This window comes from Ambystoma mexicanum, chromosome 2p, assembly GCF_040938575.1.
Source record: "Ambystoma mexicanum isolate Mex_15411 chromosome 2p, UKY_AmexF1_1, whole genome shotgun sequence".
NCBI lineage: Eukaryota > Metazoa > Chordata > Amphibia > Caudata > Ambystomatidae > Ambystoma > Ambystoma mexicanum.
In genome coordinates this window covers 174,076,365-174,091,524 of record NC_090923.1, presented here as the reverse complement: position 1 = coordinate 174,091,524, position 15,160 = coordinate 174,076,365, and the positions used below count along the sequence as shown (strand labels likewise).

Genomic DNA, 15,160 nt, shown 5'->3' with positions numbered 1-15,160 from the left:
CCAGACTCTGTGGTTGTGCGATGTGATCGAAGGTTTCTGCCTAAAGTTGTGTCTCGGTTTCACACGTCTCAGGATCTGGTTCTCCCTGTGTTTTGCAGGATACGCAGACTCTGGACGAGTTGGCTTGGCATGCCATTGACGTTCGATTCTGGAATATTTAGCTCGGACTGCCCCTTTCCGGCAGTCCGATAGTCTCTTGTTTACTTTTGGCTCTGCTGGTGCAGGGCAGAAGACCTCTGTGGTTTCCATTAGCCTATGGAGATCCTTATAGTGGTCTCCATGGCTTATGTGGCTGCTGGACTCTATGTGGCTGCTGGCCTCTCTGTGCCTGACCACGTTCAGGGTCGTTCTACCAGGGGTATAGCTGCTTACTTGGCGGATGCTCAGTGGGTTTCTCTGTAGGAGATGTGTAGGGCTACCACCTGGGCGGATCAGAGTTCCTTTGTCAACCACTATCGGTTGAATGTCTCCCACTCCAGGATGGTTCTCTTGGGGTTGGTGTTTTGTCCGTTGGAATGTGATTATTGGAGTCAATAAAGTTGTATTTTGTGTTGCTGCACTTCTGTCTCTGTGTCTCATTGGGACCTCTTCCCCATTGCTGCTCTGGTATGCCTCATGAAGTAACTACTAAGACGAGGAAGAGTGGACGTGGAGGTAATGCTCTGATTACTTACCGGTAGTCTTCATTACTCCTAGTTCTATTCTTCCTCATCACAGCACTGACGACCCTCCTCTCCTTCCCTGTAGGGAGGGTCCCATGCTCCAGCTTGGTTATAATAAAACTGAGGGTTGACGAAAAGGGGAGGAGTTTATACAGGCCTCGTGAAGTACTGTGACGAGGAAGAGTAGGACTAGGAGTGATGAGGATTTCTGGAAAGTAATCCTTGCATAAAACACAGGTAATATCTAACTAATGTATGACGGTGGCAGGGAAGGTTATGATTTCAGTTGACAGGAGCAGGACATACGGTATGGTATGGTCTCCGGGTGTAGTAAGGACTATGGCGAGGATGATTAGAGGAATGAAGATTCACCATCTTGCTGAAAAATGCATCTGCAGCCCGGACTGCAGTCATAGTTTAACTCACATTTGTATTTGTTCAATGCCTACACAGCCGTTGTTTCCTGTGAACATGAATGTTACTATTTCAAAATGTCCAACAGAAAGGTCGAAGACTCTCCCGGCCAGTCGATTCCACCACGTGACTTCGAGTGCCTAGCGACTAGCGAGGAGCCGGACATTACGTAGTTTCCCCATCCCTTAGCCATTAGCTTAAACTGGGCTCGTTTGTCGTCTTGTTCATTGTTCGATACCGCTGATTACCCAAATCAACATGGCAGCCTAGCGACGAACGTTGTAGCTCAGGCCGCTAGCATCGCGGATGGGGCGGGGCTATGTAAATAAGTGTATTCGGTTGACTACTAGGAGTGAAAAGATCCTTGTTGGCATCCAAACCTTCCCGCTGACATGAGAGCTGTGCCAACCTGGATAGATAGGGTCCATGACCGGGACAAGCTGGAGCAATGGTAAGAGGGGGCGATGAAGCATAGCCACTACATGCGGGATGGAGTGCTGGTTAGCAACCGCTGTAACCAAGGTAAACTCCCTTAGAACATGTAGGAGTCCAAGCTACTGAGCCATTGCCAACTCCAGTAGACCCAACGGGAAGCTAATCTGCATGAGTTATTGTAAATCCTATTCCTCCTTCGGGGTTGCAGGCTGCAGACAACAGTATAAAGATCCTGCATGGAGCCAGGCTCTAGTATCCCATATTGTCTCATTATTTTGTTGTTTTATGACTTGCTAGACATTGCATTGCATGGCCGGGGCGGGGGGGCTGGTGGGATCGGGGGAGTGGGAGACCGGGAATAGCAAGTGTAGGTTTACAACTTCCAGCAAAGGTGCGTACAAGCCTAATTTCCTGGCTCTGACATATTCGTGTATTCTTTATTTGTTTTACAATAGGTTGCAACCTCTATAGGATTGCACATACGCAAATATTAGTACAGTTTCGAAAATAGGCAATTGCTAGAAAATCTCTTAATGCCCCCAAAAAAGAAACTCAGTTGATCGTAAACCTTGTAGACAATAAGGGAGGAATGTTGTGTTCCATTTTGTACCTCGTATTTGTTACTTTTTGTGTTATTTTGAGGAAGAGATGGCGAAAACAATGGTAAGGATCGTGGGACACTCATACGTCCGAAGGATGGAACAAAGAGTGCGAGATAGACCTAGGTTACTGTCTGGCATGACGGCCGTGGACATTCACTGGATTTATTGTGGTGGATGGCAAGTGTGCCAAGTACCTTCCTTGGTGGAAGTTCATATAAGTAGGTGATTCTGCACATTGGGGGGAATGACCTGATGAGGCTGGGAAGGAAGGAGCTCATCAAACACTTGCTCTCTTAGTTTTCCTGGTTTGGACGTGTCTGCTTGTGGGCATTGCTCAGTTGGTCCCAGATCATTCCCAGACTGAACTGGGGGTGCCCTGGTCCTGCTCGTCCATTGAACATGTCGGCACGACAATTGAACAATGAACTAGCCTGGATGGCCGTCGGCCAGGGGGGCGGGCATGTCATCCGGAACGGCCTATTTAGGGGCCCAGGAACTTGTCACCAAGACGGAGTGCATTTGTCCCAGCAGGGAACTGAACTAATGTGGAAGAGCTTTTTGACCTGGATGAAAACATTTGTAGGTGTTGGGAGGTTGGGGGCGGGGGTGGGGTGAGGTCACGGACCGATGGACCCGGAGCCCTGTGGCAGGTGGGGAAGGCCCTGGGGACACTGAGATCCCTTTACGGTAGACTGCGGAGCCAGAATGGCCTAAGCGTGACTGGAGGGTTCCGGCGGGGGAAGGGTGTGGCAGTACCAGGGGGAACCCGGGCCTGGTAAGAAAGAGCGCTGCCTACCGGTTACGCCTCCGGAGAAGGGCATGGTGGGGATGGGGCAGTGGCTCACCACCATGGGATGCCCCAGTGGGGCGGAGAACCATGGCACGCCTGGACCACTTGCCAGCATGAAGTTTTGGGAATTATGTATGGAATTTTGCTGTGTGTTCATGAAATGTCACATTTTTGGAGTGCATTGATGTTTGCTGTGAAATTAAAATGTGGCCTGTGTTGGCATTCCAAAAGATGCGAGTCACGTGTGTTCACTCTTCGCCTAGGCAGGCCCTCCTGCTCAGCCCACGGGAGTTGGATGTTAATGTTAGGTCAGTTTGTTGCCTGCTCCCTCTCGCCTGAGAGCTTTTCGGATTACCCAGACAGTGCTCCATTTTTTATTAACTTCATACGTTTGAATGGCGGAGCGAGGAGTATGATCCTCGGGTCAAGCTATCTGTAGTTGGAGCTGGGAGAAATGCTTTAGCTAGGTGTAGCGGTTTTAGTGTAAGGGAGCGGGTTGCCCAGTTGGAGATGGTGCACGGGACAAGATTGCAGAGCAAAGCAGCATCAGCACGAAAGCCTGCAGCTGTGATGCTAACTATTGGGTTTCTAATCTCAACATTAGGGGAAGTTCCCAGGGTGTTGTTTGCTGCTGTCACTTTATGTTCATGATTCTCCTTGTTTTATCCCACGTCCCCTTCCCCACAGCTTGCGAAGTGAATTGGGGCATTTCAGGCTCGATTGTATGAATGACTGCTACAAGCCCCTGGAAGCCGAGTGGTCGGGTCGGAGGAAAGGTTAGGGATGGAAGGTTTAGCATGGGAAGAGAAGGGGAATTGTGGTGGCAACAATGAGTGCCCACATTTCAGCTACGTGAGTGTCTGATCCGGTAGCTCCCCTTATGGAGCAGTATATAAGTGTCAGCTTTATAGTGCCCACATCTCTCTAAACCTTGACGCCCATGTAGAATGTAGTGTCGTCATTAGCAACACCAGTTGCTGCCAATGTGGAGACGCCGCCTGCCCTCCTGTATATGAACATACCCGCTTCCAAGAAAGTAAGTGAACAGAACCGTTTTTGTTAAAACCGCGCTCATTCATTCCAAACACAGTTATTTACACACAATCTCCTTTTATTAGGACAAGCAACTTTGCTTTCCGTCCCTCTTTGTTAACCACACGGGTACCACAACACTTTCATCGAAAAGGTTGAAGAAGTCCAAATGCAGCATCAGCACACCACGGCTACCCCAGTCTATCCTCTTGCAAGTCCGGAATACAGCTAGGAGAGGTAAGTAACTCCCATCCAATGTACTGCAGAACATTATTTCACTCAACCAAGAACGTAATCTATGAACGTGGTTCCATAGTGAACAGACATTAGAATGGCATTTATCACTCTCAACAGAAACATCAAAGAGGGAAGGCGACTATCACTATTGGCGTTACACTTACCATATACTTGGGTTTCTGTATTTGAATACAAGACAGTGGTCTGGACTCAAACCAAGGTATCAGATTTAATTTCAGCAACAAGGTGCCAGATAAACTGAGTGTGGAAAGACGTTTGATTAAATCAGGCTAAAGTAAGATCTATTGAAAAAGGAGATTGAAACCCTAATTGACATGACTTCTTTTTGACAGGTATGCCTTTTTTTGTGACGATGTTAATTTATTTTGTGTCTGATACTTGAAATTGGAAGTAAGAGCAACAGAGGTTCATTAACCTCTTTTATATGTTAATTTGCTTTTGGAGCCCGCCCTGATGAAGGACCAGATATCCGAAATGCATTGGCTGAGGGTCTCTGCTGATGAACATTGAATTAAAACTACATTGATTATTTGAAAATCTAAACAAATGTGGATATCATTATTTCTTCAACCACTTATGGTTGAATGAATGAACTTGTACAGAGTAGACTATTTGATATTAAAGATATTACCTTTCGACGTAGTATTCACTACACTACCAGGCGTCTCCAAGCTCAGTGAGAGTCTCACTGAGCAATTCTCTGCCAACAATGAATGCCCCCATTTCAGTTACGCGAGCGTCTGATCCGGTAGCTCCCCTTATGGAGCAGTATATAAGTGTCCGCTTTATAGTGCCCATATCTCTCTAAACCTTTGACGGCCATGTAGAATATAGTGTTTACTAAGAGGGCGGTTTTCCCGATGTACTCACTATATCATTACAATGATTTCCTTCAGTTCTAATATTTTTGACTGGGTTGGGGCTTTTTGAACTTAGTTAAAAAAAAAAAAACTGTTTTCCGTAGCAGAGAACCAGTTTCTATTTCAATGGTGCCTGCTTGCTTTGTGGAAGGGTGTGCACGAGAAGGACTAGATTTGCCAACAAAGGAGATGCGAGACAGTGGTGGCAGAGTGACTACGTGATAGGCTTGCAAACTAATGGAGATCAGGGTTCTTATCGCTGGTGTGGCAGTGAAGTGACTTACATTTATTACTGCTCTTTGCACAGTCAACGAACAGGGATTTGATCACAGGGGTGAATACAGTTTTGGCAGCAATGCATTAGCTGAAGAAATTACAGCTGGGTTTTTCAGGGAAGGGTCGGATGACAGATCCACTGTTGTGCCGTTAGGAGCACATTTTAAGTGTTCTGTTAGTGATTGTTAAATTAAGTGTTTCCCTGCAGACAGCTTCCATATGGTACAGCTATGGGACAAGGAAGTGTCGTCTGGGTAATGCGGTTACATAGCGCATAAAAGAGGTAATTTTTCATAAGTAAAAAAACGCAATAAGGACTGAACCTAGGCCTATTGCATCAGGATAAAGCTGACCTTGACAGAAAGACAGAACCACTACACAAATGGATCGCCAGAACAATAGACAAGATCTCCAAGGAAAAACCTTTCACCCCATCGTGCAAAAGAGAAACAGCAAAATGGTTTACCCCGCTACTCAGCGACATGAAAAAATAAAACGGGAATCTTGAACTAGAATGGAGGGGGAAAAATAATCTGGTGGGGAAATTACAATTCCAAAAACAAATCCACTCATACAAAAAGGAAATCCATAAGGCCAAAAAGAAATACTACGACAACACAATCACCAAAGTTGCCAACACCCACAAATAACTGTTTAAAATCATAAACTAAATGAGAAACCACCCTGTCTGCAACAACACACCAACACCTTCACTGAAATTATGCAACAACCTTGCAGACCACTTCAAAAACACAATCGGTGCAATCCAACAGATCATACAAAGCAGACCAAACAACAACATTCAACCTAACCAGCCACTCGAGGATCGCTAGAACACATTCTGAAGCTTCCCCCAAATATCAGCAGAGACATTTGTAAAGGTGGATACCCCATGGATCCCTGCTCCCAGATATACACAAATCAATCCCCAAATGAGGAACACCTATGAAATACTACAGAAGCCTTTTCAACTAATCACTTTCAACAGGGAAAGTACCAAGATCATTCAAATGGGCATACATCAAGCCAGAAACGTGGAGGACTTCTCCCAACTACAGGCCCATCTCAAACATCCCATACCCAGCGAAATTACTCAAAACATACATCTATAGAATAACACAAGAATTCACAGAAATACACCTACTGCCGATCAAGCACAAGCTGCCTTTAGACCAATGAGAGGAACGGAAACGGCACTACTCTCAATCTGGGACGATCTAAACCCTAATGCAGACTCCGACAAAATCACAGCTCTAATACTTCTGCATGTCTCAGCAGCATCTGACACAGTCAACCATGACATCCTTATCGGTAGATTGGAAGAAATAGGAATCCCTGACCAAGCCCTACTTTGAATTAAATCCTTCTAACAAACAGAACAGAAACTGTATGGATCAAACCTTTCAAATAAACTCCAAGCAAATCCACTTGTGGAGTACCACAAGGATCCTCCCTATCCATATTGCTCTTCAACATATATCTGGCGCAACTAATCAAGCTCATTAAAAAACACGGCCTCACATGCTACATCTACGCTGATGGCATACAGATCGTCTACAAAGTACAAGATACACAGGAAGGAAAGACAACGCTGGACTGCCTACAAGAACTCTACGGCTTGATGAACACTAACACCCTCAAACTCAACCCAGGCAAAACAGAAATAATGGTCATATCCAAAAGCGGTGGAAAACAATCACTACATCCCATGGCCGGACGGAACTAGGAACAGCACTGACTCCGTCAACGATAGTAAAGAACCTATGAGTCTTGATGGACAACGAACTACCACTTGATCCACCAGTAAACGCCATAATCAAGAAATGTTTCTTCCCCCTACACGTGGTAAAAAGGATCCTACCATTCCTATCTTTCACCCACAAAATGCCATCATCGCACCCATCAAGATCAGCGTAGACTACGCCAACAGCCTATACCTAGAAATGCCAGAACGACTGTTAAAAAAACAGCGCATCTAAAACGCAGCGGCCAGACTCCTGCTCAAACTACCACGAAGAGAACACACTACACCAGCACTGAAAATGCTACACTGGCTACCAATAAAAAAGCAAATAAAATTCAATACGATGTGCAAAACGCACAGAACAATCCATGTGCGAGAAGCAGAGTTCCTAAAGGAGAAAATAACCATCTAACATCCGACAAGACCACTCGGATCAAGCAACGACATTCGCTTAGAACCAAAACCATACAATAAAGTTGATTCGGCGGATCATCATTCTCTCACCTAGCAACAAAAGGGATCATTTGGAATTCAGGTAACTACTAAAAACCTGGCTCTTTGCCCCAGAACTAGAAGGAAACGACTAGGAAATATTCCCCCAACGGAAAGAAGAGCCCTAAGGATTAGACTGTGACCCTCACTTAATCTCCCCTAACCAGAAAGTGGGGGGAGGACACCCCAACAACCCATATCCAGATACAGCTAGCCCACAGAGGAAACTCAGATAGGTAAGAACCCCCCCGAAGGGACGGCCAGGGAGGGACCAGAAACCCCTAACCCAAGCATTGCCAACCCAGGGCAGGGAACAGCCCTGCATCAGCCAGGTAGACATACCACTAGAGTAACACAGAGGAAACCTGCCACCCCTAAACATGCATGCCAATTAGGCGGACCAACTACAATACCAAACACACAAGGCATTTATAGATGCTGAGCACAGAATCGCAAAGACCAAGAGGTAAGGAAAACCTGCTAACCCAACTCTAAAACCTCAACCATCCGCATACACTTACCATACAGAAACTCACACAAACACATCCCTGCACAGCAATCTGCACGCACTTCACCACACTGCAACAACAGACTAACCGCACATACCCCGGCACACCAGCACATGGGAAGTCGCACCAACCCGGATACCGCACCTAAGCTCAGCGAATGGTTCAAACCGTACTGAAGCCGCCAGCAAGACATCACATCTGTCACTTTCCTATTCCCACTACACCCTACTGACACGCCCACAACCGCCTCTTTTTACACCCTCCTTTTCATATCTGCCAGAGCGCTTGGGGACAACTACAGTGGTGACGGTGTCCAATACACATACCTTTAACATTATACCGTACACATCTGCCATTTGTACGATCTGAAAGACTAGGGTTAGTGGGGAGAATGTTGCTGTTGTGTTGATATGTGCAGTTCGTAAGTACTCGGCCGGGTACTCTGCGCGGTCTGTTTCATGCCCGTGGTGCTGGGCTGCATTGGCCGGGGTGACAGAATGTAAACTGCTGTCTGTGTGAGAGAGCAAGAACAGGATGTTGGGGCCAACAATTGATACAGTGGTAATCCACATAGGATGCTAACGAGCACAAAACAGTAGAGCATCAATAAAAGTTGTCTGAATAACTCAGACAGTCCCCAGAAAGAAAACACTAAGGAATAATGGCCAGCGCCGGACAAACAACCCACACAGCATGTCAACAGCCATTCAGGACACCAAGGAGATCAGAGCACAGTTGGGAAACAACTAAACTAGGGCAAACAGTTCCAATAAGGCAAACAATTCAGAGTGAGGCAGCAATTATAAAAGGGCAAGAGTGGCCCAGCAGTTAATCTCGATGCTTGTTGACCCATGTCACTTAAATGCTTAAATACACATTTTGATGTGCTGTCCGGGGGCTTTTGTTTCCCTTTCTGCCTCATTAGCTGCCAGAGGCACCCCCAGCAGCCCCTCCCCCATGTGATAGTGTAAGAGCTTATCCGCAACACAGTAGCCCCAACAAAACTATCTGTAGATCCCACCTCATAAAATGTTTTCTTTGTCATTGACCTTATTAACCTGCCAACAAAAAGCATATGGTGATTGTGACAATGTAGATAACTGTGTGTCTGTAAATTATAGACTTTATGCCTAGGTTACAAATACAGGAAGTCCTGCATGTATGGACTTTCCTCTAATGGTTAACTCTTCTCTTGGTTGCCTAGGGAACAAGCGTCATGGAGACGGAGCCGGAGAACGACGGTTACAGCTGGGCATATTAGAAGTGTTGGCTGAAGCATCTTTGACAGGCGTTGGCTGCCTTCCTAATGACGCCAAATTGCCTGATGAAGAGACTTTGTATCACTAGAAGTATAGAGTGAGCGTCTCCGTTTATTTTTTTTTAAAGTTAATAATCTATTGTGCCGTTTCGCACTGAGAAAGAGCGAGAGAAATACGAGGCGGCTGTTACGCCACAGGAAGTCGGTCCGCTGCCACTCCTGGACCTGAAGTGAAGGAAAGCGTCTTCGAGGTAACACGTTTATGTACGTGTCTGAAATAAGAAAAGAAACGATATCATCAAAAGACCGACGTAGGTTTTGAAACATGGTATGTGCTCCCGCTTGTTATGAGAGAGAGAGTTGTAGAGCTCTGCCAAAAGAAAGGTGAAGTGTGGCGTAGCGATTGTTATCGCCGTGTGAACTGAATGAAATTGACGCCGCAGCGCCCTATGAGAAAGCGATCGTTATCGCTACGTGGATCTTGCGGAAACTGAAGCTGTCACGTTTGTGACTAGTGAAATTCACTATACGAAAACAAACGTTCTCGCTGCCAGGACTTTTTCCTGAAACTGACACCGAAGCGTCCATAGATAAGGAAGCTTGTTGTATTAAAACGACCGTTGTCGTTAGTTGAAGTTTATTGTGGAAGTGCCGTTGCGCCACAGAAGTGCGTGTGATCCAAAACACAGCAGAACTAACAGTTGTTTAAAGAAGAGGTGATTCCTTTGAAAGACTGGTGAACAGTGTAGAGTCAAGTAAACAAAAAAATCCAACAAAGGGCTTCCAGTCATATAGAAGCTGTACGGACGTCCACGCTGATGAGAACAGAAACTGTTCAGAGGCAAAGAGGACATTCATACTGAAATTAAAAGTTTGTTGGAAAAAGGAGTCAAACGGATAACTTATACAGCTGTACAGTGTAAGAAATAAAGAATGCTAGCAGATCAGAAACAGACATAAAGACTGTTCAAGAAAAGGGGAAAGAAAAGAGAAAAGAGCAGGGAAAAGAAAGAGACATTAAAGAACAATAACAACATTTGTCTGAAGTTATCCTGAAAGGAATAATAACAACACTTACCTGAACTTACCATTAAAAACATCCTGATCCAGGAAATGATCTGGAAAGAAAGAAGAAGACATATCCTTTACCAGTAAACCTGAAAAGAAAAATATAAAGTTAATAAAAGAAGTGTGTTCTCTTTTAATCCACACCAACTACTCATTGGCTCAGACTTTTATTTTATGCAATTTAATTGTCAAATTCGACAGTGATGAAATCCTAAATGATAAAGAATAGTCTTACCTGAATAAAACCAATCATGTTATCTCTGTGCTTTACTGAAGGGGCATAAGAACCCACCTGGTTGTCCAATTATGTCTGGTTGTAGGTCTATATGTAAATACATCGATACATTTCTTCAATCGTTAGTAAAACAAAAAACCTGGTAAAGTAGATGCCTTTAAGGGGGGGCATCAAAATCATGGTTACTATAGGCATTGTACAGTAGCATGTAGAACAAGCGACACAAATAATAACGCATTTCACGGAAGACCTGTTCCCAACACCGTCCGTAAGAAATTTTTAGTACATCTATTAAGTATGGTATTTGGTAAGAGATCTTTCCAGTATTCAAGCAGCGTTTACCTTTTAATACAAGGCACAGACCAACATCTGCACCTACCTGGCAAATCTTCTTAGATAAGTTAAAGAATAATCCCCACAATGAGTGCATACTGTGGAAGCAAAGCATAGATGACGTCCTGTTCGTTTGTAGGCAGGAAACAGCCGATCTAAACCTGTTTGTAGATTGGCATAATCGGCTATATTGACATGTCAAATTCACCATTACCATTGATTAAGAAAACAGTGACATTTTAGAACCTGGAACTATGAGAAAATGGGTATGTTGGCAATCAAAGTATACCGCAGAAGTACTGATCAGAATACCATTTTACATACTAATCCGTAACTTCAGACACAAAGAGACTGCATACCTTTTGTCAATTGCATCTTCTCGGTATAATAGCAGTTTGCTCTCTCTATCACCTAATTGGACACTAGATCAGCAGCTGCTGCGGAAGCAATAAGTTAGGGGTTCCAATATTATAGCAAATAGATGACAACAAGGAATCTTGTTTGGTTCCCTTAGACAAGGGGAAAGATGATGAAGTGGCCCCATCTGTCTTAATTTGAGCTGTAGTCTCGTGATAGTGTTTGCCCAGGATATAAAGGTGTCATGACACCTGGATTACTGTAGAGCTCTAGTCAAGAATGGCCACTCAATTGTATTTATGGAAAATAAAGTAGGTTTGCCCTGAAACATGTCTGATAGATACATTATATGACCCATTTGGAACAAGTGACTCATGAAGGACAACTGTGCTATGAAGCCCACTTGATCAGTGTGATTCATTTGTGTAAGCTGAGTCATTGTTCTGTTTGCCAAAACGTTAGTAAGGATTTTCAGTTCAGTGTTGGGGAGTGACATTAGTTGATTAACTCCCTCTCCCTTCTTTTAGAACGAGGGACATTGTGGCCTGATTAATAGAGCTTGGAAGAATGTCATGATCCGGGAACATGTTGAAAGGAGGTTAAGTCGGGAACAATTGTTTGGTGCATTTATAAAATTCAGTGGAAAAGTCGTCAATATGTTTGTTTAATTTTTTGGATTTGTAGACGCACTATAGCCCACAGGCATCGAGGCGCTATTACAGGAGAGAGAGTAGGTAGGCTTAATTCAGGGTTACATGAATGCGGCCCAACAGCAAGTTTACTGGTACATGTTACTTGGTTACATTTACACAGATACATACAGGCATGTAAAAACAGCATGTTTGATCTAGAGCCGATGAAGCAAAGGGAGGGTACAGGTGCAGTGTCATACAAATAGCCTGGTTTTGATGGCTTTCCATAATAGTTGTATATTATAAAAACACATTTGCGGTTAACTTAGCTAGTAATGTCTTGAGGCTGTATGCAATGAACTATCTGCCACTCCTGCAAAATTGTGCAGGGTCTGCGTTTTTGAAAGATTCTGGTGGCTCCTGGTTTAGGAGGATTGTTTCTTTGAAAATAAACTTTCTACTGAGAGTCTTATGTTTCCAAACTCTGATTTATAATCCCAGATAATGCTTTAACATTTTTCAGTTATTAGAAGATACATTATGAAGTTTATCTGGAAGGAGTCTTGCTCTAAAGCAGCTATGATCATGATTAATTTTGTCTCGGATTTAGTCAAATATGTCAAGTCTACACAGCTGTGAACTATGGGTGATTGTCAAAAATCCTAATCTGGTAAAGCATTACCAATCAGATAGCACAGTGAGCTAAGCGCCCGCCACTGATATCTGTGCACAGCCTGTTGTGGCAGGTTCAAATCCCGGCAGGGTGCATTCAGCCTTTCATCCTTCTGAGGTCAAATTGAGTACCACTCTGTGGGATAATAATGAATTCTGTTATTACAGCTGTCTGAGATAAAAAGCATTTTCTTGAATTCTTTGTTATGAAAGCTTCAAAGTAACCACAACCGTAAGGAACAATAAACAATAGTACCACGGTTACAACAAACCCCAAAACTATCTGTCTATCCCCCTCTTCATTTCCCCCCTGATGAGGTTACAGACATTTACTTAGTTCTTTCTTTCCATACTTGTGGGTTCGTAGGGCATTTGCTAAGTGTTTACACACATGTCACCACTTTAGGAGGCCTAGAAAGCCTATCTCGTAGTGTTAAGATTCCCGGCCCGTACTGGGATCATGCTTTTCAGGTCTCTGTTCTTATCAGTATATCCTACATCAAATAAGTTGAGCACCGTTAGTCAATGCAGGCAGGTGATATTCATGAAGTCAGATGTAAATAATTTCATTAGTAGACTCCATTTCTTTAATAAAATTAGGTCGGTTTTCGTTTAGGTCTGCCGTCAAGATTTCCATTGCCATTATGTTCCAAAGCTTAACACACCACATATTTATATGCAACAGATCCCATTCTTTCCACTTGGAGGCTCTTACGAACTTTGCTGCCATTATCATTGTAGTAATCACTTTCCCCTTAGCGGCATATAGGGGATAGGCGTCCTCAACTGGAACCCCCAACAGCACTGCTCCCGGGTCATATGAAAATGTCTGACCCATCACCGTTGAAATCCGTTGAAATATATGTGAGGACCTCTTCCCAAAATAGCTTCATATTGAAGATTGTGTACCTTTGAGCCCCCATAGTGCCTCTAATTGCCACATATCTGCCATCCTTGTCTTCCAACATGTCCGTCACTACCAAATCCCCTTACTTCCTGAGTAGGATCGCAACTCCCTCTGTTTAAGTCTGATCTGAGCATAGGAGCTACATTGGGTATTCCCTGGTCCTAAGCCTACATTTATCTCTCACTATCAGCATCTGACAATTTTAGGAGGTGTAACAAGCAGCTCCTTTTGTTAGGAGTTTTCAGGCCTTGTATGTTCAGTGATAGAAACGTCACCATGGTGGTGTAGATGTGTGTCTCCCTCTTGTCACTTGTTATCCCCCACAAATTTAGTCAGATCTCTGGAACTAAACTCCCCTCAAACACAACCGAAACAGTAATCCAGGCTACAACCTACCCCGGCAGTCTAGTCACCTTCCCTTAACTGTAATATAATCCATTATCATCGAGTTTGTGGGTCTGCCATCATCCCAGCGGATCCTTCTACCTGTGCACCTTCTATGGATCTCCATTGGATCACAATGGTTGTGGTCAGAGAAGTTCCCTCAGTCTTCTTCATGCTTCTGCACACAGTGCTCAAGACTGTTATTTTTCTGTTCATGAAGGCACTTCTCTAATTTCTCATGGTCTTGCGCCTCGTGGCTTTTATTCTGCCATGCATTCTATGGGGTCATATCAAAGTCAAGCCGTTAAAGTTCATGTGGTTTCGCATCAGCTCACGTTGTTATTAAGTGACCTGCCATCTTTCACTGACCATATTCCCACCTTCATGTTGGGGACCTTCTTCGTGGTTTGCGTTAACTGTTGTTCAGGGATCTCAATGTAAAGCAGCCTGCGTCCTTTGAGCAGGTCGCTAATCAAGTGTTTTTTGTTCCTTCGAATTGTATCCAAGTGGGGAACATCCATCTGTACCCAATCCCTGCTTGTGTTCATTTTTCTGTGATAGGTTTTAATTGCTGTCTCTTTTGCAAAATAAAGTTTGATACATCTTGGAAGAGCTGGATTTATGAGCCCCTGAAGTCGATGTGGCCTCTTGCTCTCACCCCTCTCGCAGCATTTATTCTTTGAGTGTATATGCGTGCGGTTTGAACACAATGGGCCTCATTACAAGTACTCCGGTCCGGAATTAACACTGCCGGTAAAACCATACCGGCACCGTTTCCATGTCCGCCCAATCATGACCCACGGCCCCGGTAATAGCACCACCCTCAACCGCCACCGCGGAAATAGGGGTCCTGTTAAGTCCGTCTGCACGGAAACACCTCCGTTACCGTCAACACGAAACACCGTGAGCATCACAACTAGCGCAGACACGGAAATACCGGCAAAAAAATGGCGTAAATAGAGTGATCACGGTGGCGGAACCGCCGCCACCGCGAACATGGCGTTATACACTGCCTGCTGAACTGAATCAGGGCACAGGTGCACCAAATCAGCCCAGCTGGACCTAGCAGGCCACTGGGAGCCCACAAAAGGGCCACACCCAGCCCAACACAACACAGAACCATGCAGGCAGCAGGTCTAGTAGCACTGGGACTGGGCCTACTCAACCAACAGGCAGCACTGCACATGGTGGCAGTAATGGCGCAGAGGAGGAGGCGTAGGCGGAGGAGGCGCAGGTGGCA

The 15,160-nt window shown here is 44.7% G+C and overlaps 1 protein-coding gene across 4 annotated transcripts in view; it reads left to right on the top strand.

Annotated features, from left to right (window-relative positions):
* Window positions 1–1,267: 1,267 nt before the first annotated feature.
* IFT122 (intraflagellar transport 122) overlaps window positions 1,268–15,160 on the top strand; it is a 1,464,758-nt gene continuing 1,450,865 nt past the window's right edge. For 2 of the 4 annotated variants that reach the window (XM_069643448.1, XM_069643449.1), the window contains exon 1: window positions 1,365–1,527. In XM_069643448.1, the coding sequence (XP_069499549.1) occupies window positions 1,469–1,527 (59 nt within the window). In that variant the 5' untranslated portion in view covers window positions 1,365–1,468. Of the gene's footprint in view, window positions 1,528–15,160 lie in introns of all 4 variants that reach the window. The other 2 variants (XM_069643450.1, XM_069643447.1) reach the window with 2 other exon arrangements.